The 23,456-nt window shown below is 43.0% G+C and overlaps 1 protein-coding gene across 3 annotated transcripts in view; it reads right to left on the bottom strand.

Moving 5' to 3' along the window:
* The window catches only part of BICD2 (BICD cargo adaptor 2), a 148,781-nt gene that overhangs the window by 11,756 nt on the left and 113,569 nt on the right, over positions 1 to 23,456 (bottom strand). For all 3 annotated transcript variants that reach the window (XM_006129722.4, XM_006129723.4, XM_006129728.4), the window contains exons 3-6: positions 20,303 to 20,455; positions 15,911 to 16,360; positions 12,526 to 13,545; positions 10,456 to 10,607 (exon numbers count right to left, since the gene is read on the bottom strand). In XM_006129722.4, coding sequence (XP_006129784.2) covers positions 10,456 to 10,607; positions 12,526 to 13,545; positions 15,911 to 16,360; positions 20,303 to 20,455 — 1,775 coding nt within the window. The remainder of the gene's footprint in view (positions 1 to 10,455; positions 10,608 to 12,525; positions 13,546 to 15,910; positions 16,361 to 20,302; positions 20,456 to 23,456) is intronic.

Here is a 23,456-nt window from a genome sequence, read left to right as displayed (position 1 = left end):
GGGGCTGTTCCTTCTAGGAGCAGATGCCCCTGGTGGGAGGAGACTTTGCATGCTCCCCTGTTCCTAGGCCCTGATTGGCCAAGGGGTAGGGGGGGGGAGGGCTGCAAAGTGTTTGCTCCCCACCCCTGCCCTACTAGTGCAGGCAGCGCCTAGAGAGAACCACCAGCCATTTTGAACAGTTCCTTCTAAGCCAGGAGAGAGCAATAATTTTTAATGGGGGGAGGTGGTCTATGGAGGGGGCGCAGGATCTGGGATGGAGGTTGGGTGCAGATGGGACCTTGGGACAGGGGACTGGGGTACAGTAGGGGATGTGGGGATTTGACAGGGAGTTTGGGTGGAGGGGGTTGTGATCTGGGACAGAGGCTTGGGGTCCAGGGTCCAGGAAGGAGTGTGGGTGCAGGAGAGGATTTTGGCCTGGGGAGGGCTATAGGAGGATGTGCAGGGTCTTGGAGGGAGTTGTGACCTGGGAGAAGGGGGGAAAGGAGTGCAGAGTTTGGGAGGTGGCCTGGGGCAGGTAGTTGGAGGAGAGACAGGGGGTGGGGTGATAGAGGCAGGCTCTGGCTGGGAGACACTTACCTAGGCCCTACAGGAACCTGAGGCAGGCTGGCTGCTGCAGTCCTAGGCTCCTGGGCTGGCTGCATCATGTGGCTTTGCTCTGGGCATGGGAGAGGGGGGAAAGGAAGGGAGGCTTCACACACCACTCCTACCCCCTAGAAAAATTTCTCAGCTCCTATTGGCCATAAACTGGCCAATAAAAGCGGAGAGATTTTGCTGGGAGGTGGGGCACCACACAAAGGCTCCCTCCTCCCTTCCAGCCTCCAGAGCACAGTGTGAGCTGCTTTTTACCTACAGATTCTGGGGAGGTGGCCGCGGGCTGGATCCGGTGGCATGGCGGGCCAAATCTGGCCTGCTGACTGCCTCTTGCCCACCCCTATTTTAGACACACCAACTCTAATTTACAAATTTTCTTTCACATAAGGCCAAATTTTGTGATCTTTTCTCACACCAAACTCCCACTGGACTTGATGGAATTTCTCTCTATGATGGGCTATAGAAGTTAGCCTTCATTTGCAGTGCTGAAAGGTGCTGGACTCTCAACTCACTTCATTTAGATTAACACATACACAAAGATCCATATCCCAATGCCCTATGCCGCCTTGACATACAAGTGCATAGCAAAGAAAACAAATAGAAAAAGAAAGGAAAAACCCAATCTAATTGAACTGCAGCTGTCTCATCCACTCTGATGTCAGTGAAGGGGCTCACTGGTCTCTAAATTAGCAATGAGTTATGCACCTTAGTTAAAGGTAATAAACAAGGTGAAGCCCAGTCATGACCTGTGTCAGTAAGCCTCTGCACATGAGTTTGTATGGATCCAACAGCAGGGTCACAGCCTTCATCCCAATCCAAGGTCTGAAATATTTTATCAAGTTGCTTCATAACCTTGAGTGGTCTGCCCATGTTGCACCACACATCAGTAGCACATATGCTTGGCAGATCCATGTAAGTGAGGCATTCTTTCCAATGAATTTTAAAAAAAAATACATGAATAAAAAAAAGTCAGGTAAAAAAGGAAAAAGATCCCAGATTTATACATCTTGGGAGTAGAGATCAAACCAATTCAAATACCTACTGGAAAGCTTGACTCTGATTTTTCTTTTCCTCCCTGTAATCTCCTGGACATCTTACATTGAAAATTCATCCTAACTGCATATTTATGGAAAGTTACTTATGGGCTTATAGCTTTCTAGATCACTTATCTCAATCATATGTAATAAATGCTTCTCAAATAGGAAGGGCCTTCATTGGTTAAAATCAAAATCCTAAGTGTCACCTAGTAACTAACAGGTAGCTAGTGGCAGAGAGCAGCTACAGAGGTCTTCTGTTCTGCATACATGATTTAGATGGAAATTAAATGGTTCATCAGGGTTAATTTCGCCCCTGATACAGAAGTGGGGTTTCCTGTGTATTTTGTTAATGGCAAATTCAATTTTTTCCAAGATTGGTCATGACCCTTCAATAGGATGGAAGTAGGAAGACCCGGGTGGCAGAGTCCAATTGAATTCCTTGGAAGTGAGGAAGGATTGAAGGATCCAGCTGTGTGAATCTGATTTTGGCCTTTGTATTATGGAGATAATTGTCCTGGAAGATATCAAGCAGCGATTCTCCAGATGATTATTTTTAAATAGTTATTACATTTAATTTACAAATGCTGCTGTTTTGATGAGCTGTTGGCAGGGCACTCTCCAGGAAAGGGGCTTTAGAATCCCCTCGCCCCCACTTAAGTTCTAAAGAGCTCCAAGAGCATGGACAAAAGGCTGGTATTTCCTCTATTCTATGTGTACTCTGATGCCCTCATGACCACATAATATGATCATCTGCCAAGTATTTTCAACACTCCTGTGAGGTGAGGAAGTCTCGTCATCCTAGTTCTGCAAATGAGGAACTAGGATGCACAGTCATTATGCAACTTGCCAAGAATCCCATGGGAAAGCGAAGGTCTTTGAACTCGGCTCTCCCTGGACCCAGTCATGAACCTAGTCATAAAGCTACCCTCAAGGGGAATATCTGAACATTATTGAGTATCTAGCTCTGGTCATATTCTAGTTTGAGGGAACCTGTTGGCCATTGTTATTGTATTTTTCAGTCTTATATCTGAAGTGCCTAGACTAGGCCTGCTGATGGAAGGGGGCAAAGAGGGCAATTACCCAGGGTCACGGCCATTCAAAAGGGCCTAAGGCTCTGGCTGCCGCCGCTGCTACTACAGTGGTCAGGGCCCTTTAAATCGCCGCTGGAGCCCTATGCAGCATTGCTCTGGGCAGCATTGAGGGCTGCCTTAGGGAGGCTCGCCACAGGCCTGCCCCTTTCATCCAAGGTCCCATCTCTTCTGGGGGTGTGGAGCTGACCCCCCAATGCACACACCTTGCCCAGGGGCTTGGCAAGTCTGTTAATATAAAACCTAGGATAAATGCACGGATATAAATACACAAATCAGTACAAGAAGCCACTAGTGTCATTTTACACCATTTCTATCAAATACATTGTGAATTCTTTTTTCTGCCACTGTGTCTTGTTACTTGCACAAAGGACATTGGCAGTGCACAGTAGCAGACCTGGAAAAGGTCTCTCACACAGAATCATTCACTGTCTCTGAGCTGTACGATAGCATTGGCTGGGGAAAGTGGAGAGAAAGGCTTGTTAAGGCTATGTCTACACTACGCTGATGTATTGGAAAAAGGTACACAAAGTGTGCCCCACAATTTGTGTGACCTTTTCCGATAGTTTTTCAGGAAGAGGCTTTTTGGAAATTTGGTCTGTCTACACTGGGCCAAATTTAGGAAAAGCTTCTTCTTTCAGAAGAGCCCTTCTTACTCATAAGAGCCAAAAAAAGCAGACGAGCAGACGTATTCCCTGGATGTGGCAGTGTTTTTCCGGGATACCTTTGGTATCTCAGAAAAACATCAGTGTAGACATAGCCTTAGTCAGGCTTCATGAGACTCTACTCTAGCCTAGTTTTCACCATCAGTTTCTCCCTCTGGCTTCTCCAAATGAGCATTTATCCAATGTAGAAATAGTCTACATCTTGTTCCACAACAGTTGTATCCAGTATGAAGCCCATTTCGTTATGTATTTTTCTTGCATGTACATTTCATTGTGCTCTGGTTCAGTTTACAGCTTCCATCATTAAGCTCTTTCATTTTCTATCAGCCCCATGGGCATCCTCCAAATTAGCTTAGTTATTGTAACCACTCTGCCAGTGTTTAAATTTACTGCATTTCATTGTCACATGGACTGTCGGATATTTTCTCTGTGATGGTGAACAATCATTCTTCATAAATTACTGTTTAGGTGGTAGAAGTCACAGCCTGGTTCCCTTATTCTGATGGTATTCTAGGACTATTCTTCCTCAATTCTCCTGCTGTGCACTGTCCTTTTTTAACATGGCATCTTTCCTCCTATTGACTAGCTGCAGTTTGTCTTCCCTCTCACCTGCTACTTATAAAGCTCTGGAGCGTTAGGGTGTGTGTTAATTACATCTAGATGCACTTGTACACTGCATGTCAAAGTCATCTATCCTCTACAGGATGCCATTTCTTAATTACTGTTCCATCTCTATTCTGGAGGGAAAACAATTTATTCTCATCTCATTCTCACTTGTCCTTAGATTCTGGGAAGAAAGTTTCCCTATAGACTAGAGGTTCACTGTAAGATTTTATTTGCTGATATTCTATATTAACCATTTTCTTCAGGCTCTTGCTCAGCTCTGTGGATTCAGCAATCTTCGCTCTGAATCAGAGAATTTGCAATGGCATGTTCTTTTTTCTGTTACTGTTCACTTTGTCCTCCTTGCAGAACTGAAGTCAGTTTTCTTCTGCTAGAAAAAGAGGCAGAATATTTCTGTGTTCGTTTGAATGTGTTCGTTTGATCTGAGGTTTCAGCTTCTTCCATAAAACACACAAACACCACATTAGAAAATGTTTTGTCTTTGGAACTGATAAGTCTCTCATTTTGCTTTTAGGTCTCCAGTTGAATTTGCACCCCTCTACAGGAATATTTGTTCCCCATCCTCAAATAATATCTTGCTTATTATTTCCTTAGCTGCTTTGATCTTCGCATGCATTATACCCTTACATAGTAAACCTTAATGCTGCGGTCTTTTTGCTGAATCTTGGCATTTTCTTCTTATTCTTAGTGTTATAGTGTGACTAAGGGTCAGACGTCAGGCTCCTGTGGGGGCAGTGCAGACTGTTTTACTGTGTCATCTTGGGTCACAGATCAGGTTGGTCTCTTTGGCCCAGATTTTCAAAGGTTTCTGGGTGCAGATGCTTTCACTCAGTGCTGCAATGCCAAATGGATTTAGATACCTAAGTCTCACTGTCAAAAAGGGTTTCCAGAGTCTAAATTCCATGCATGGGATTGAAGCACTTAAATCCCTTTTAAAAGTGAGATTCGACTCATCACCAAGATATGCATTAAAACACTGAAATTTTAAAACAAGTTATTAAGTTAGCTACCAATTTACAACATGCTAAGTAGTAACTACTAGGTAGTTTGTAAATAAATAAGAGTAGTTTGTGGAGCATTTTTTCTTTTACATTTGCAATGAAATACTTGTTTTCAAAAATAAACAATTTATATCAATGTGTGCAACTATACTTCCATATTATGAGTATATTTTAAAAGAACAATTTCTCTATTAGAGTGAATCTCTTCACAGCACACACATTTTCTTGATCTGCTTTTGCAGAATTCTAAGTGCAGATGTTCCCCAAGATATACACCAGATTCCAAAATGTAAACTTGGGCTGTGTATTTCTATATAAAAAACTCTTCAGAGATTCATGACTTTTAAATATACACTTTCAACAGCTGCTTCAGGGAACTGCTAATCTATAAGATTGGCTAGATCCAAACAAGCCAGGGGCTGCATCCAGCCCCCGGGCCTGAGGTTCCCCACCTCTGATTTAGAACCACCAAAGGTTCCTATTAGAAACTGTAAACCTGAAAGAAAACTCCGTTGACTTCTCTCTTGGCATTTTCAATGGAAAACCTATTGCATCTTTCGCCTACCGGAGAGTTTGCTAATTAACAACAAAATATTTAATAGTTATGAACTGATTCATGAACAAATATTAAAGCCCTAATTAAGTGTGTTCTCAGATCCTTATGGAAGATTTTGACTATCCCTCAATATTTTTATCCTCATTTGCATGGATGGCAATTGCGTGCACATTTTTGTGTACACGATTATTAAATAGATTAATCCGCTTGCACTTTTATGTCCTGTTATTCAACTATTATGAGGCCACTTGACAAAATGAGTATGTCCATATATTTATTTATGTGCGGGGAGATATTCCAGCATTCATATGAGTCTACTACCCTAAAATTAAGCTACTGAAGGTGTATCTAATGGAAAAGGCTATTCTTTAAACTATGTTTTGCATGGCTTCCCCTGCTGTCCACATCTCAAGTTCTGTTTTGTTTTCATTATTTATTGAAAATAGTTGATAGTAAGGTCAAATTAGTAGAATTAACCTATTGTGAAGCAAAACGAGGCCTCTGTTTTCACCCCCAGATCATTAACACGTTTTTATTATTTCAGCTTCCCTCATAAGCTACAAAATGTCCAGTTCCCTGTTGATAATTCCGATTCATACTAATCTCATCCACTGTAGCATCCAATAGGAATACAGGTCCTCACTATTGGAAGCTAGCACAGTAGATGAGATGAAGCTTTGAACCTGGATATCTAACCCAGTCATTAAACTCTTCACTAAGTTGTTGTTCTCCTCCCCCTTTCTCTGCCCAGTGTCTTTAACTCTTCACAGTGTGTGTGAATTTGATAGTCAGGGAAGTAAGCAGGGATGTAAAATCCCATTAACATTTTACATACAGTTTACCAGTTAATGGCTTAAACTACATGTTTAACCAGCTGCTGCGATATGTCACGAGTGGGGGGCTGCATCAGCCAGGCCAGTCACTGGCTAACCGGTTACTCTGGTAAGTGCTTACTGGGTAACCATTTAACCCTTTACAACAGTGGTCTCCAACCTTTTAACCACAAGAGCGCTTTTTCAATTTAAGTGCAATGTAAGATCTACCTCAAACCCAAATACCCTTGCCCGGCTTCGTTCCCGCCCCTTCTTTGAGGCCTTGCCCCTGCTCCACCCCTTCGCCGAGGCCTCACTCTGCTCACTCCATTTCCCTTCCTCCCCAAATCTCATTCACTTTCACCAGGCTGGGGTAGGGAGTTGGGGTGCAGGCTCTGGTCCTGGGCCAAGGGGTTTGGCGTGTGGGAGGGGACTCCCTTAAGGAAAGGAGAGAGAAGGGATGGGTTCTGGAGTGCCCTAGGGGATAGGGTATGTGCCTGGGGAGCGCAGGGTTGGGAACTTGAGTCCCTCCACCCCTTCCTCCACCACTCCCCCGAGAGCGGCTAGACAGCCAACACCAGCTGCCCCAGGGATGCACCTGGCTCCCGCATTAGGAAGGCGAGACAAGGGACCCGCTGATGGAAGGGAGGTGGGGTGGGTTCTGGAGTGGCCCAGGGGGTAGGGCATTCCCGCGGGGATGGCAGGTTCAAGCTCCACCAACCATGGGAGCAGTGGGACAGCCAGCAGCAGAGTCAAGGCAGGCCCCCTCCCGCCCTGACCCCCTACCACCTCCAAAAGCACCTGGCATGAATAGCAGTGGCTCCATCCACTACCCCTCACCCACAAGAGGGACCAACCCCACAGCCTTCAATGGGAGCCACAGGAGCAGCATCTGCAGGCAAGGACAGCACATGGAGACGCTGCATGCTGACCCTCCCAGGGGCTGCAGGGACATGCCAGAAAACTCTAGGACCACAACCACCATCCGGACATGACAGGTTAGGCATTTTAGAACTCACTTCTCAAAGAATTAAATGTAAGCATAAGAGAAATGCAAGTTATGAAATGCACACACCAGTCAACAGCTAAAAACAACCCACTTTACAAGCAGTACTAATTCCCCATGTACATGTTGGGTCAGGAGAGTGTGTGTTTGTGAGAATGACAGAGAGACACACACACTGTGAGAATATGACAACGATTTGCATTGCCAAGCTCCCTCCATGTCTCTCTGTATGGAGACAGGGTACAGGAGTGGAGGGAGGAAGGACACCCTGACATCAGCACCTCCCCTCTTCTCCCATCCCACACCCTGCACAGCAAGCAGGAGGTTGCCAAGGGGCAGCTCCATGCAGAGAGCAGGACAATGGGTGGAAGAGCAACTGAAGTGCCAGCACTTGATAGCTTCCCGGCCAGACCAGTCAGGATCACCCATCAGAGGCCCCAAGATCTACTGGTAGATCCCGATCTACTGGTTGGTGACCACTGCTTTACAGACCTAGTTAAGGGGCATAATCAGGCCAAGAGAGGAATTTTGCAAGTTCTGTACAACTTTGCCACTTAGCCTCAGTTTAGACATAAAATAATCTGTGTGCAATTCTCTGAATTTCTCAGATGGGTGGATTATTGCAGTCTTATGAGTGACTTAAGATACCATATGAATTCAGGTGTTCAAAGGTAAAGGACTAGCACGCTGATTCATGCAGTCCTCTACTTTCTATGGGTCACTCTATGCTCCTATGCTCTATGGGTCACTCCTGACTGCTCCCTCCTCTTTCATTATAAGGCCTCGGTTAAATGGGATCTCAGAAATGTTGATATTCAACTGCACAAGCACATCTTCAGGGTGTTAAGAAACCAGAGCCATTGCTGAGTTCTTTGTTCATCCAGAACTCTCATTGACTTCACTGAGCATTAGGGCTGCAGGCTCCAGCTCATCCCTCCGCTGGGAGATATAGAGTAGGGATGTGAACAGTTAACTGGTTACCCAGCAAGTACCTCCCTTACCACTAACCAGCTAACCAGCACCCAGGAGCAGCTCCCCTCCCCCCCGCCCATGGCACGCCGCAGGTGGAGGGCTGCTTCAGCCCAACCAGGCCCACCGCCAGGAGCCATCAGCCCTGCAGGGCCTGAAGCTGGCAGCCCTGTGGGCTGAGGGGCTCCTCTAGCTGGCTCAGGCTCCCTGTCCGTGGAATCTTGCTTAATCGGTTAATTGATTAAATGGGATTTTACATCCCTACTATAGACTCTCTCTCTACCTCCTTACATAAGCATCTTCTCATGTTACATACATTTTGCTTCACCTGTGAAAGACTAGGGTTGAGCTCCCAATGACAGTACACTGGGAAGAAGGAAAACTCCCCCCTGCAGCATTTCATTGTATGACACAGAGAGAGGAAAAATCCTTTGGGGCGACTGAAAGAGGGTTTTCAAAAGTGGGAGAGAGAAATTCCTGTTGAAGGGAAAATCCATTGTGGTGACACACAAATCTTAATAAAAAAACCTCAGCACCAACTACCTTTACCTAACAACATTTTTGTAGGAAAGTTAAAAAGGAATAGGCTGTTTGTTTCCCTTCTTACCCCCCTGCACTTACTGCTTCCAGCCATTTTCTCGGTGATCTATTACTAGCCATGGGAAGATCTGTCTGTATTCATTCCAGGTCTGTATAAGGATAAACAAGAACAATACAAGAAAAAAAAAACTGTATTGGCCATTACATTGTGTAAGGATAACAATTGGCCAAATAGTCATCCTCAAAGCTTCTCCATATCCAGTTTCTCTTTGTGCCAAGCCAAAATGCAAGGATACTCCAGGGAAATACAGCATTGCTATCTATCCAACACTGCACTTTTCCCCAACACTGTCATCGCTTGAGCGATGTATCCCTGTGACTGCTGCTCTGGAGCCATCTTCTCAAGTGCCCTGAAGCTGCAGAGTCCTCACAAATGTTCCCATTATTCCTCACAGTGTTGCTATCTGACAGACGGCACCGAAAATCCTTTCAGCGTAAAAATGGCTCACAGCAGCCAAGAAAAAGGTAGAAGCAGTACCTAGCATAAGGATGCACAGTAAGACCTGTCTTCCCCTATGGTTTGGTTTAAATGAATAGAGCAAAACACCCTCACTATCAGGTTACATTAAATGGTGGTTTTTACAACATCTGCCATGCCCCTTTTGTATTGTTCATACAATTCTGCATGATTTTTTAAAAACTCTACCAACTTGGAACTGCCTACGTTAGATAAAGCTTCTTTCAAGCTAATTTCGGTCAGCGGCTCACTGACCTTCTAGCTTTGAAGGAGACCTGGATGTAGAAACAAAATGTGTATTTTCCCCAGTACTCCCCCGATCCCGAGTTTTGTAGGCTTGAGAGAGGAAATCAGAGACAGGCAGCTGCAAGCAACATGCAGACCAACAATGGCGTGCTAACACCTTTTACAGCGTGTGATGTATCAGCAGGTTCTCCAGGAACACCACAGAGCACAGTTAAGCAAGGCAAAAACAAATTCCACATTCAAGAAGTGATGCAACCCTGATACAGTTAGCTTTGTAAATGGCATGAGAGACAGGTGCCAAATGCAGCCTATATAGCTCTAAGATAATTTTTTCTTTAGTTTATTTATATATAGATGCATAGTCTTCAGTGCTTGCCTGCACTTTCCTTATTACTCTGTATACCAGCAGGATTCAATTATAGCTGCATTTTCATTCTGTAATAAATGCTCGTTTTTATGTTCTTACACACAATCCCCTCTCAACTTGAATTTAAGTCACTGAAGCTAGTTACTCTCGTCCCAATTTTCACATTATAAAAGACCCCCACTCCAGAGTCAGTATAATTTGTTACAGCAGCATGCTACATCCCTGTCATTCTCCTAAGCAACAGAAAAAGGTAATTGCTAGTCACTTTAATTAAACATTTCAAACAGTAGAAACACAAAGGCCTTTGTTTTTCCTCTCTAATACGATGGCATCCTTGTATGGTCAATACTGCTGCGTGTAACTAACACATTCTATTTATTCCACATACAAACAAGGAGTGTTTAGGGGTCTCAAAGAGAATTTACGTGTTCATTACCTTGTAGCAAACATTGCTCTCAGAGAAGAGAAGGTAGCAGCATCTTCTTTTAAAGCCTTCAGTTCATTACGCAGCTTCATCATAGTCTCCGTAACCATAGCTTTCTCATTTTCATACTTGCTTTTTAAGTTGGCAAGCGCTACCTCTGCAGTCTATTGTTTACCAAGAAGAACAAAAATGTACCAGTTAATTAAACTCTTCATAAAGTGGTTAGCTAAGAGGTTTTTAATCTCCATTCATACAATGAAACATTTACTTAGAACTGAAATGTTAAACTTCGTCATCTTTTCCTGGATAGATTAAATAAATTGCCTATTGGAGACAGAGCACAAAAAGAATGTTTCAAACCATGCTGCACCCTCTCAAGGAGGTCAGCTTGAGGATATTTAGTTAGTTGTGTATATATTCCCAACACTTCTTTGTTGAGTCAAATGCTACTGTAAACCGTATCAACACCAACAAAGACACAATAAGTTAAACAGGATAAATTGAGGACCTAATCTTGATTTGCAAGTTGTTGGGACTGTAACTTCATATAGCTTCTAAACGGCACCTATTTTCAGGATGGATTATATTTCTCAAACAGTAACATTACAAACATGATGAATACAAGTCTTATTTATGAGTTCAAATCTTAACCTACGCTTTGAAGTAAATTTGAATTTGCATCACCTTAATTTTAGATTAAATAAAATTAAAACATTTGTCATTCGATGCACTAGAAACAGCTGGTCACAAGTATTCTAATCCAGCTGTGCTATTAATGGTTATCAAAATGACACAATCCAGTCTCCAAAATTTAAAACTCCATTTCTGCTTGTTTTTTGCTCTTACCAGTCTCATTACCATGGAATGTTTGAATTTTGTGTGAAATCTAAGAAGAGAGATACTTTTTACAATCCCTTTGAAAGGCCCAGCAAAAATAAGTCTCCAATAAGAAAATATTTTTTTACCTTTTATTGTCAGTGAATGCAATGATTATTGATTTGTTGCACTAAGATAGCCTACTATGTTTTAGGCGGTCACTACTGAATCTTGCCCAGAAAGCTGTCAGTGTACTTATTCCTGAACATCAAGCACCCCATTATTCCAGTTCTGAAAAGATGCCAATAGCATTATTATTTTTCATGGGGTGGTGGCACTCCAAGAATTTGGAAAGTGGTTGAGGGGAACACTTTTCCATGCTATTAATGGAGGAGGTGTGGGATCTGGGGTGGAGGTTGGGTGCAGAAGGGAGCTTGCTGTGAGGGACTGAGGTGCAGGAGAGGGTGTGAGGTCTGGGAAGGAGTTTGGGTGAAGGAGGCAGTTGTGTCCTGGGGCAGGGGATTGGGATGCAGGATCTGGGAGGGGATATGGTGGCAGGAGGATGAGCAAAGGTTTTGGGTTATGTGGGGTATGGGGGAAGAGGGTTGGGGTGCCAGGGGCAGGCTCTGTCTGGAAGACTTACCTGTTGACTCCTGGCCAGCAACCTTCTCAGGCAGACTCCCTGCCTGTCCCACCCCCGCACTGGTATTTGAATATCTATAGTCTGAGGGGGGTGGGAAGGGTGCTTCGCAAGCTGCCTGATTGCACTGGGGGCAGAGGAAGCATGTGAAGCCTCTCTCCCATTCCCCAGGGCTCTCAGCTGTTCAAACAGAGCACCGCAGCAACCGCTTTTCTCAGCTGCATGGGGGAGGGAGGGGGAAACATGCATTTACAGGCTGGATCCAGCCCATGGGCTATATTTTGCCCAGGCCTGATGTCAGAATATATTCATATACTCCCTGTGCACTACACTGAAGCCATGTTCCATTTCTCATCATGTCAGCTAAACTGGAACTAATGAAATGCAGAACCATACCAAAGTTTTGACTCCCTGGACTGCACGACACCACAAAACTTCTGTCCTCCTTACACTATTCACATTGAGTGAAATTCAGGCCTCACCCATGACTGCAGAGTCTAATGATGTTGGCAATGAGGGTCGTTACTGACAAATCTTCTTTAATGTTTTTATTTATGATGTAAGCACGCATCAACTACTGATGTAGCTCTAAACCATGGGGTTTCATCTTTGCAAAGCCTACTCACCTGTTTGTTGGCCTTAAGTACAGTTCTCAGGGTTGCTATCTGTTCTCTCTTGGTGCTGAGCAGGGATTTCAGCTTCAGGATTTCCTCCATGAGAACTTCCTTGTCCTTGTCCACTACCGGCCCAAGTTCTTGGGTGGCAACACGCTGCCTGGACAGCTCGGTTGTTCTGTCCACTGCCGCTTGCAGGTGTTTGATCTGATCGCGAATTATAGCAATCAAGTTGTAAATGTTCATGGGCTCCTTCCGCGGATCTGACACTGGAGATGGGAGGGATGACACTGGAGATGGGCTGCTGTCACCACTTCCACTCTCGGCCTTTCCTAGGTCTATCGATAGCAGTCCTTTAGAGAGCAGGATCGGTGACCTTCGACCTTTGCCCTCTGGGCTGCTGCGTCCTCCTTTACCTTCTTTGTAATAATCCAGCATCACCCTGTTTGGAGTTTCATTGTTGCACATGCAGACGTGGTGATACAAATTGGCCAGTTCTTCACTGAACGTGACTAGCTCGTCTTGAGCTACACTGAGACTTCCCTGTGTTTCTCCAGCAACGTCGCTTACTTTCTTCAACTCCTTCTCCAGCCTGGCTACCTGTTCTCTATCCTGCCTATTTGATTTTTCTAACCAGGTGATCTTTTCAGTAAGAGCTTGGCTTTCAGTCTCATACCTGCTCTTCTCCTCCTCGTATTTGGACGCACACTCTTCATATTTGACCTTAAGGACTTTGAGCTCATCTTTTAGGTCCCCAATCTCTGCCACAGCCACTTTGTACTTGCATTCTAGGATCTCTGGCCCGTTGATGTCAACTTCGTAATAATCTCCATCTTCGTGGCTATCCCGCTCCTTCTCATTGTCAAGAGCAGACTGACGTTCCTTGCTGACTTGGAGTTTTTTCATTGCATTTATGTTTTCTGTGAGCCTGCCAACTTTCTCATGCTGCTCTGAAAGGGCTCCCCTGGTATTCTCTAGTTGTTTCTGAGACTCTTGAAGTGTAGATAACAAATTAACTTTTTCTCTTTCCATCTGAAATACATAAAGTCAGACATTTATTTTCTGGAAGTAAATATTGGTGCAGCTTGATTCTGTACAATCATATGAGAAAAAGGCAACTCCACTTACATTCAGCTCAGTCTCAAAACCTATTGGCATTACTAATTTGCATCATACGGTGGTTCTTGCATTATTTAGGATTCCCAAACAAACACACTCTTTCCTGTTTTGCCTTCCCCTTCCACAGTTTGGGAAGTTAGTAAAACCATTGTCCGTTCAGCCAAAGCTGGGCTGAAACCAGTGTTGTCTTGTAAAATACCTAGGATACTATTAGGCAATGTAAAAATAATATACAATCAAAATGCAAAGCCAGTCAATAGTGGCAGTTTGGCATAGCACTGTCAATCCAGATTAACCCTTTAGCAACAGAAAAAGATAAAAGACATCAAACTATTGTCACCACACATTGCAACACAGGGCACTAAATCTTCAGGAAACTTGTGAACTGGTTGAAACTAGTCTTGTGTTTATTTTGCTATAAAAAAAATTAACTTTATTTTGGTGGGGCAGGGAGGGTAAAAACATGACGTTCACTTTATAAACTTCTCCCCTTTTTCCACTGTGGTGGGGGGCGGACTGTGGGAGGGGAAGTAGAATGAGACACAGTGATGAACCACCTCACCTCTTTCCTCACCTCCCCCCCATCTCACTTAATCTTGTTTTCCTGTGAGGAAGGTACAAAAGTGCTACTTTCTTCCATTTCAGTGAAAATTTAACTTGCCCACTTAAACAGTAATACCCCAAAGAGAAAGAATATACATACAAATTTGAGGGTATTTTCTCACACTTCTGAAGAATTCAGGGATTTCCCCAGATATTTCTCAGTTTGGAAAAATGAAACATTTTGTCAAAAGCAACATCCCCCTTGGCTTTACCCTCCAGTTTTTATTAAGTCCCATTTTTTTTTTACATCAGAAAATTATTTGGCTAACTCATGTATGCCTTCTTTTATATTCTTCAACTCTGGGCGGCTTGCTTATAATATAGGAAATGCAAATAATTCATGGCATAGATCTAAAGAAATTATAATGGACTTAATTTTCATCAGATTATGAATTGCATTAGACAGGAATTAAAGTATTTGAGAGAGAGAGACTGACCATGTCAAAGTCAAAACAGAGCATGTGAGAAAGGGTCTATCTTCTGGGGAGAGATCACGTCTTTGGAACAGAGTCTAACAGAAAAGGAGCCTTAATCCTGAAAAAGGTCTTTCAGGGCTAGTAAAATACAAATATTAACGTATTTGTACATGTTTCATGTTTTTTCAGTTTCAGACAACAGAAGTGACAAGATCAACTGGCAATATTTAAGCAAAGTGTTTTCTGCTTTAAATTGCAACACTTTTGAAATGGACCAAAAAAACCCTGCCAATGCACAACAGATTCAATTTACCATAGGTGCACTGGAGAGACCATCCATTCCAGTTTGTATCAGCCTGACCCCAATAAGTGACACGGTGGTGCTTTGGAATGGCTGAACTGTTCATTTTAATATAAAATCTACACTGGCCATAGGCTCCTATGGATCGTAAGACCCCAAAGGAACAGTTATATCCTTAAATTCCGGGGAGCAGGAGATATTACATGTTCAGTTTGCCACATAATGACAGATGAAAAGGCTCCACTTCTAGTATTTTACAGGGGTCCCATCAGTGTTCCCGCTAAACTGCGTGGCAGCACAGCTTCACAGGTGATTAATCTTGACAGAGGGAGGCTGATTAATCACCTATGAAGCTGTGCTGCTGCCAGCTTTAGAGGGAACGCTGAGTCCCTTTTATGAATGTATCCTTAATATGTGCTTGAAGCTGAATGAAAAAGATCTTTTGAGAATACTGGGTCACCCCAAGTAATCCTAGACTGTTAGGCTATGTCTGCACTGCAGGCTTTTTGCGCAAGAATGGCTGTTCTTGAGCAGAAATGTGCGGAGTGTCTACACTGGACGTGTGTTCTTGCACAAGTAAATTTACAGTACAGCGTCGGAAAACAGGGCTTCTTCCGGAAGAGTTATTCCTCTCCCAACAAGTAATAAGCCCTTTTGCACAAGAGCTCTTCCACAAGAAAGCAGTGTAGACAGGCAACATTAATTTCTTGAGCAAGAAACCCCTATGGCTAATATGGCCATTAGAGCTTTCTTGCAGGAGAGAGCATCCACACTGCCATGGATGCTCTTGCACAAAAGCGCATCTCTTGCACAAAGACACGTGGCAGTGTGGGCGCGCTCTTGTGGAAGACCTTTTGCACAAGAACTCTTGCGCAAAACAGTTCTTGCACAAGAAGCCTGCAGTATAAACCTAGCCTGAGTGTAACAGAGATTCATTATCTAGAATCTTGACATTTACCTGCACAAGCTGTTGTTTCAACTTCTGGATTTCTGATATATTTAGCTCACTCAGAAGATCCGAAACCAGGCTTGGACCCGGAGGGAAGCTGTCATTTTTCTTGGGTGTGGATGTATTTTTGCCATTGCTAATTTTGCTGAGGCAGTTCTGTTCAAAGCCATTCATGATTTCATCGTTATTGGGTTCTGTGGTTTCATCACTGAACTTCAGTCCATCCAAAGAGATGTTCAGGTGGCTGGTGTACATGGAGTCATTGATGTTCATGTAATGGGAGAGCTCCTTACGAAGGTTGTTCTTCTGCTCACGCTCTGTCTTCAGGGTCTCTAAGGCCTCCTCGAGTTGGCGTTCTGATATCTCTTTCAACCGAATGGCATCCTCCAGTTGGCTATTGAGAAATTCTGTTTCCTCTTCAAGCCTTTTGATTTCGTGTTTTAGGCCTTCAAATTCCACCTAGAGAACATATGATAAAAACACTATCATACCTGATTGTAAGAGCACCCAAAGCAATGTCAGCACACTTCACTGATGTGTATTTTATTTAGGCAATTATGGTGCACGGGCAGTAGTTTTTAGATTTAGGTTTCTAGTTCCTGGACCATGACTCTAGACATCATTTGTTTAATCTATCTTTGAGAGTGCATGCAATAAATATTTTCTGAGCAAATTGTGAAATACTGTTGATCTACTCCAAATTAATTAGAATGGTTCTGAGCAGTGTCCCCTGTAAGCTTGTGCATGTTCAGCCACCTAAGAGAGATTCAAATACCACACAACTGATTAGCACAATATGCCTCCAGCTAGGTTTTGTGTTTCTGTTGGTGGTGCACATTCGCACGTGCCTCAGTGCAAAAATGTATTTTGCATGTGGATGGAAAAGTTTAGAGGGAACATTGGTTATGAGATGCACCATATTGTAAAGAGGCAGCACCCAACAGTTTTCCCTAGCAGCATATTATGCCCACTGTTTGATCAGTAAATCTGCGTGCCAAGCTTCACAAAAACTAATCCTCACCATATTTAAAACCAAAGATTTGAAATCTGCAAGCCTGATTCTCTGCTGCATAATTCCATTGAAACGGTCCTTTAAAACTGTTATGACACAGTGATGAAGAGCCTTATATATTATAAATGTACACAAAATGCTTTATTACTAAGCACAGACTAGGATGCATTTAAATCAAACCTAGATTGACAATACGATATGAAATCTGACCGCATTACTATCATTTTCTTATCTGTACAATGATGAGCAAACTATCCGTTATGCGTTGATGTTGCAAAAGTTTAATTACTGGTAATTAATGTTTGTACAGCTTTTTGGATTCTTTGGGGGGGGGGGGGAGAGTAGCAGAAGTGCGAAGTATTGTATTTATTTTTGTCTGTGAGGGAAAAAATATTTTTAAATATTAATATTTTCCCAGTGTGTAATAGCTGAACCAGAATTTACTCAAGATATGTGCCCTCTGTGTTATTTCCGCTCTGTAAATGAAGGTCTGGAAAGACTTGAGGGTTTCTTTTGGTTGTCTCAATGGATTAATTAAAAACTAATAAAATTCAGTGGGTGGGATTATGGGATGGAGAAAAGGAAAAAAATCCAAATGTCATGAACAGAAATTACTCACTCTAGTTCTAAATATACCCACTAAACCAGTATACTTAGGATATAATTTACATTATCAAAGGATCCAAGCCACACAATGAAACCAGCAATTGCTGGAAACAGCAGTCATCTACCAAACACTGCATGACTTAAAGTTGGCTGAGGCTCCAAGTCAGCATTAATGATTATAATTGGTTTTGAGTACAAAGAGTTAATTACAGGTCAAACCTCTCTAGTCTGGCATCCTCAAGACTTGACTGGTGTCAACCCATAGAATTTTCTGGACCACGGGAAGTCAATATTATCTAGCAGCATTACCAACACTTCTACTGCTTGCTGGGGTCTTAGAAGACATTTAGGGGTAAATTAGAGCTAAACAACAGCTCAGAACACTGAGAGCCAGGACTGGTGGCTGCAAACAAACTTTATGGGACTGCAAGAGACTTGGCCACACCCATGATAAGCAGACATCTGGCTAATTAAAATCACGCTGGACCACAGATGTTGCTAGTCCAGAGTGTGCCAGACTAGAGAGGTCCGATCTGTATCTAGCCCATTCACTTGCTTCCCTATGGGCCAAAGTGAAATCCTGCTGGCAAAAGAGGATTTTTTTTTTTTTAAATAAAAAGCACAACACTGTTTGTACTATTTCCCAGTTATTTTCTTGAGGACCAACTTTAGCTGTAAATGCAGTGAGTACAAATATGCCAGTTCCTCAGAAGAAGATCTGGATTAATATATTCAGTGAGGGGGAGCCTCATAAGTAACAGTGCTTTGTATTAATTGGAATTAATTTGCCTCAATCAAAACACGTACCCTCAATGTGTGATGTTAGGATGACCAGATCCACCTAGCCCTGGCTCACCTTCAGCTTCCCTTATATGCTGGCCTACTCATGGCTTATGTGGAGCCCTCTTCTGAACATACAGGCAGTAGGGAGGCCCAGCTGTGCAGTCAGTCCACACCAAAGAGCTTGTGCAGAACTCTGCACTCCAGGAAGAATTTTACCTTCATAGGGTTAGAAGTGCACATACTATATTTGAACACCTCAACACCTAGTTGAAAGAATGCCTTCTGCTGAACAATCCCTTTAATTCTTGGGGGAGGCAGGGAGAGTGGATGAAAGTTAAAACAAATCCCGGTAAGTTTCAATCTCATGTTTTCTATGTACCGACTAAGGCAGGCACAGCTACATTTTCTTCCCAAGTGCTTCTTAACTCAGTAACATTGCAGTATTTTCTGGAGCCTCCCAAACTGTGATGCTGTATGTGTGTTTATAAAATTAAATGGACAGGATCTTGGCAGACGGGAAAGAATGACTAGACATCAGTAGATAACTATTTCTCTGTATACAGCCGAGACTGAATACAAACAATTCTGATCTAATTATTGTAGGAAGCAGTAACATAAGAAAATTCTAAACTCATTGCAAATATGTAATCACCCTTCCTGAAAATCTGCAGATGATTAGAACTGTACAATAAAATAATATTTAGTTTTCCAGCATGTGTACCACACTAGTATCTAACAATGCAGAGCAATTACAGCAGTGTTCAAAATATCACAATAGGAGGTTAGGAGACGACTGAACATTAGGAAAACAATAGAAATAGCGAGCACCAACCTGAAGAACTATCCAAAATATATATTACGGTAATTATAGGAGAGACTGGCTGATATATTTTGAAAAGGGGATGAAGAATCAGAGCAGCAAGATGACAATTTCTAATAACCGATGTAGCAGGGGATCAGCCTCCAACAGAGAAAAAGAGGGAGTGGTAGGATGTAGATGAGGCCAATAAAGAACTAATAGAGGGGAATGAGCAAGAGGCACTATTGGCAGAGAAGAAATGAAGGAACTTTCAGGAAGAACTTTCACAATACAAGAGGACTGATTTTTCTAGCGGAAAGCTAGGAGCAGCCTTTTGAGGGTGGGGAGATGTGGCTGCACATGCACTAATGGCAGGGGTGGGCAAGATAACCTCTCTGGGCCACCATGACAGGACACTCAGGCACACATCAGCCACTGTTTCAAATGCAAGACTGTTCCATGTAACTCTCTACTCTGGAGGGAGAGGGAGGCTTCATGTGATCTCCCCACCCCTAGCCCAATCCTTAGCCCCTCTTGGCTGGAAACAACCAGCCAATAGGAGCGGAGAGACTGGCCTGGGAAACGGGGGCAGTGCAAGCGTCTCTCCCCTCCCGGAGCTGAGAGCCAAATGGAGGGAGCATCCTGCAGTTTTAAGCAGTCTGGGGCTGCAGCAGGCAGGGAGCTCAGCCTGCCTTGGGGGTGCTGCAGGGCTGCTGGTCAGGAGACACTTAGGTAAGCACCTTCCAGCCAGATCCTGCCTTTGGCACCCCAACTCTCTCCCCCAGCTCACCGTCCAAGGCATCTGCATCCCCTGCCCCAGGTCACAACTCCTTCCCAGTCCCTTTACCCCCTCTTACATCCCTCCCCCAGGCCAGAATCTTCTCCTGCACCCATACTCCCTTCCTGACCCTGCATCCCAATCCCCTGACCCAGATCACAATCCCCTCCTTTGCCCAAACTCCCTCTCAAACGTCATACCATCTCCTGCACCCCAGTCCCTTACCCTGTGCGCCCTTCTGCACCCAACCTCCATCCTAGAACCTGCACTTCCTCCACAGAAAAGTACGGCCCTTGACCACTTTTCAAAATCACCAAAACACATTGCCCACTCCTGGCTAATGGGCACAGAGGCATGTCCTAGTATGGTAACTTCTGCGCACACAGGAGCAGCCTGAGTCAGGCTGATTATTTCAGGACTTGCCTGGTTTTGCTTGAGGACGGACACTTGTTTCTGAAGGCAGATGTTCTCCTCCTCCAGCTCAGTGTAGTCTTGCAGCAAACGAGCTTCTCTGAATTTGTATTCCTTGATGTCATCTCGCAAACGGGCTCTCTGGGTCTCCACATTCTGATTGATCTGTGAAAGAAGTACCAACAAGATAAGTGTCTATATTAAACTATCTGAAGTGATTGCTATATGAACAATACTTCAAATTTTAAATCATACATGCCTCCCCATTATTTAATGAGAAAAACCAGCACCTTTTCCCCCACTACCATTTTGAGGTATAGCTTCAGGGAAGCAAGTACTTTACACATTAATTAATGATGGTCTACTTGCTTATCTTACAGGTGAGTACCCCACCTAGGACCTCCCTCCTGTGAAGTATCAGAACAAAGAAGGCAACACTAATAGAAAAATTCACTCACAAGCTGTAAGAATCAAGACAAAAATCTTCCCCACTTGGGAGTCTGAAATTACTCACTTCAATCCCTCCTCAGGCATTTAAATAAAAAAGCTTTTTAGGAGTAAATACAGTTTAGCTTTAGGCAACCCACATTTGAACACTCAGCCTCATTGCTTATCCTCCTCACCAGAATGTTAGCCCATCCTCAGTGCTAACAATACAGCACAATAATTTGGTTAGAATTAGGAAAGGTGCATCCTGGCAACTTGGCTAATATTCCTTCACTTAGTAACAGCCCAAGATTTGTACAAGACAATGCCGAGCAAATCGTGTGTCTCCGTACATAGTCATCTCACAACCATCCAACTCCTTCCTGGCAAGCACTTACGGCTACATGAGTACGAAAACCAATATAATGAACCAAATAATAATTGCATGACATGTATGTGGAGACATTCAAATAAATGGTGACCTAGCACAGATTCCATTTGTTTGGATGTCTCACTATACTTTGGCCAGTATTTTTTTCCACACAATATTTTTGCTTCAAGCTACAATGAACAGCAACAGTGAAAATTATACTTTAATTGTTAACAAAACTATTTTCAGAGGAAAAAAGTTTACAAATTATGCAGCCATGAAAGAGCAGTCAAATATTTTGCAGCTGTACCCTTGATAGCACAAAGATAATAGCCATTCAAACCATTACAATACAGCTAAAAATAAATGGAGAGGGGCTGTCTATTATTAATTCAGCATTTTAGGCTCTCTCATCTTGTCTCTGCTATCTTCGACCCAGCAGTCTAGCCAATACACAACAAAAATATCTCATTCTTCCCCAGTGCTGGTATGCAAACTAGTAGAGAGAGATTACTTTGGATTCTCTTATACTATTGGTTAGAAACCAGAACGACTGCTTGCAAATCCATCAAAACTGTGTGCAAATCAGCAGCCTCTTCAACCAAGATACAGTACATAGCACAGATCTCAAACAGGCATTTACCAAGACACAACACACACAAAAATAGATTTATTAAAGTAGGGATGCCAAGAGAAGAGTCTCTTGTGTTTTAAGGATATATGTGGAGTTGAATCACCTGGAACTACAAATCCAATAAAGTTAACTTTATTAAGTTAGCTCCCTCCAACTTCAAGTAGAGATTCAACTGTGTAAATTAGTCTATTTACTTTTAGCAAGCAAGAAATAGACTCCACTGAAATCAACAGTACCCTTCATGTGAGTTAACAACTCTCCCCACACCATCAAGATATTCTCACTGTAGTGTGCTCTCTAAATCCTTCATCGTTTTGTTTGAAAAACAAGGTTGCACTACTCCTCAGTGCTCTACTTACCCCACTTCTCACATAAGTTTAAACCAAGTTGTGTGTATGGAGTAGAGGTGGACTTCAGATTCACAATGAATATTTGGACACGTTTAATTTCTTTTCTATTTGTGAGTTGATCTGTGAAAAGTTATGATTTTTCAACTCACATTCTACCTACAATAGTCCGGTGAATCATCTGCATGAACAAAATTTCAGCAAACTGTATGGATTTATTTACAAGGCCCACTAATGGCACTCAGTGATTGAGTGGTCACCTCAGTCACCAACATACTTCTGTTCTAAGGTTGGATGACCTAAATGGTGCGAACAGGAGGGCCTGGAGAAAACATCGGGGTGGTTATTTAAGAATTGGGGCAGAGAGCATTTTAAGGCGATTCAGATAGAGCAGCAGATGTAAGCAAGCCTAAGAAATAATTTTAAAATCTTTTCCTGTCCCGTTCTTCACAAGGAGGAGCATAGTCTATGGATATGTACAAGCCCAGATTTTAAAATAGCAAGCTTCCTTCCTGAGCAAGGAAGATACACATACCACCCTGATTTATTGGCTGTCTAGCAGACTGTACATTCCGTTTGCCCCTATCACATTTACTCCAAGCAAGTGTATATGTTGCTAGTTGCAGAGATTATAGATAGGTGTCTGGCTGTCTCATAGTTCTCCAGCTGCCAAGACTTGGAACTCTGGGGTCTGCTGTTTACTTCCCCCACTCCCTATGTAAAACACAATATATATATCCACCAAGAACATGGACTGAATCTACTGGTCTCCAGACCAAAGGAAATTACACTGCACTCATTTCATACCATTAATGACTAAGACAAATGATTGTTGGCAGTACAGAAGAAAGCTCAGTGCTAGTGGCTATCAGCATGCCAAAGCTCCCTCTCCTACTAAATTGAGGAATATTCTTTGCTACACAAAAATTCTCTCTCACTCTGCACAACTTAGGATATTCATCCAATTGAATAGATCCTGAAACGGTTCTGCTCATTCCTTTTCTCTGAACTGTGCATCAATTCTCCTGATAAATATTCTATCAGTGGAATTTCCTCCTCTTAATTTCCCCCAGGATGAGTTGTTGAAGGGATCCCCATTGTACAGCACAGATATTAGTCACGGCTATTAGAAACAGTAGACATTTGCTTGACAATAAACTAGGCAGGCCAATTCCACATTATCCCTTGTATGCTAGGGTACAATTGTTTTTCCTGGTGAATCTAGAGACCGAGTTCCCATCACTGACACCAACTTCTCTATCTGCATACAAGATGAACTGGGAAAATATCAAATTCAAATAGACATTTACTTTTTATTTTTCTCCAGGCAGGAGACAAATGGCACTAAACACTTGGCAATAACCCCTTTAATTAAAAGGAAAACAGCCA

This window comes from Pelodiscus sinensis, chromosome 11, assembly GCF_049634645.1.
Source record: "Pelodiscus sinensis isolate JC-2024 chromosome 11, ASM4963464v1, whole genome shotgun sequence".
Classification (NCBI taxonomy): Eukaryota; Metazoa; Chordata; order Testudines; family Trionychidae; genus Pelodiscus; species Pelodiscus sinensis.
The sequence above is the reverse complement of the archived record's forward strand: the minus strand, read 5'-3'. Positions and strand labels throughout refer to the sequence as shown.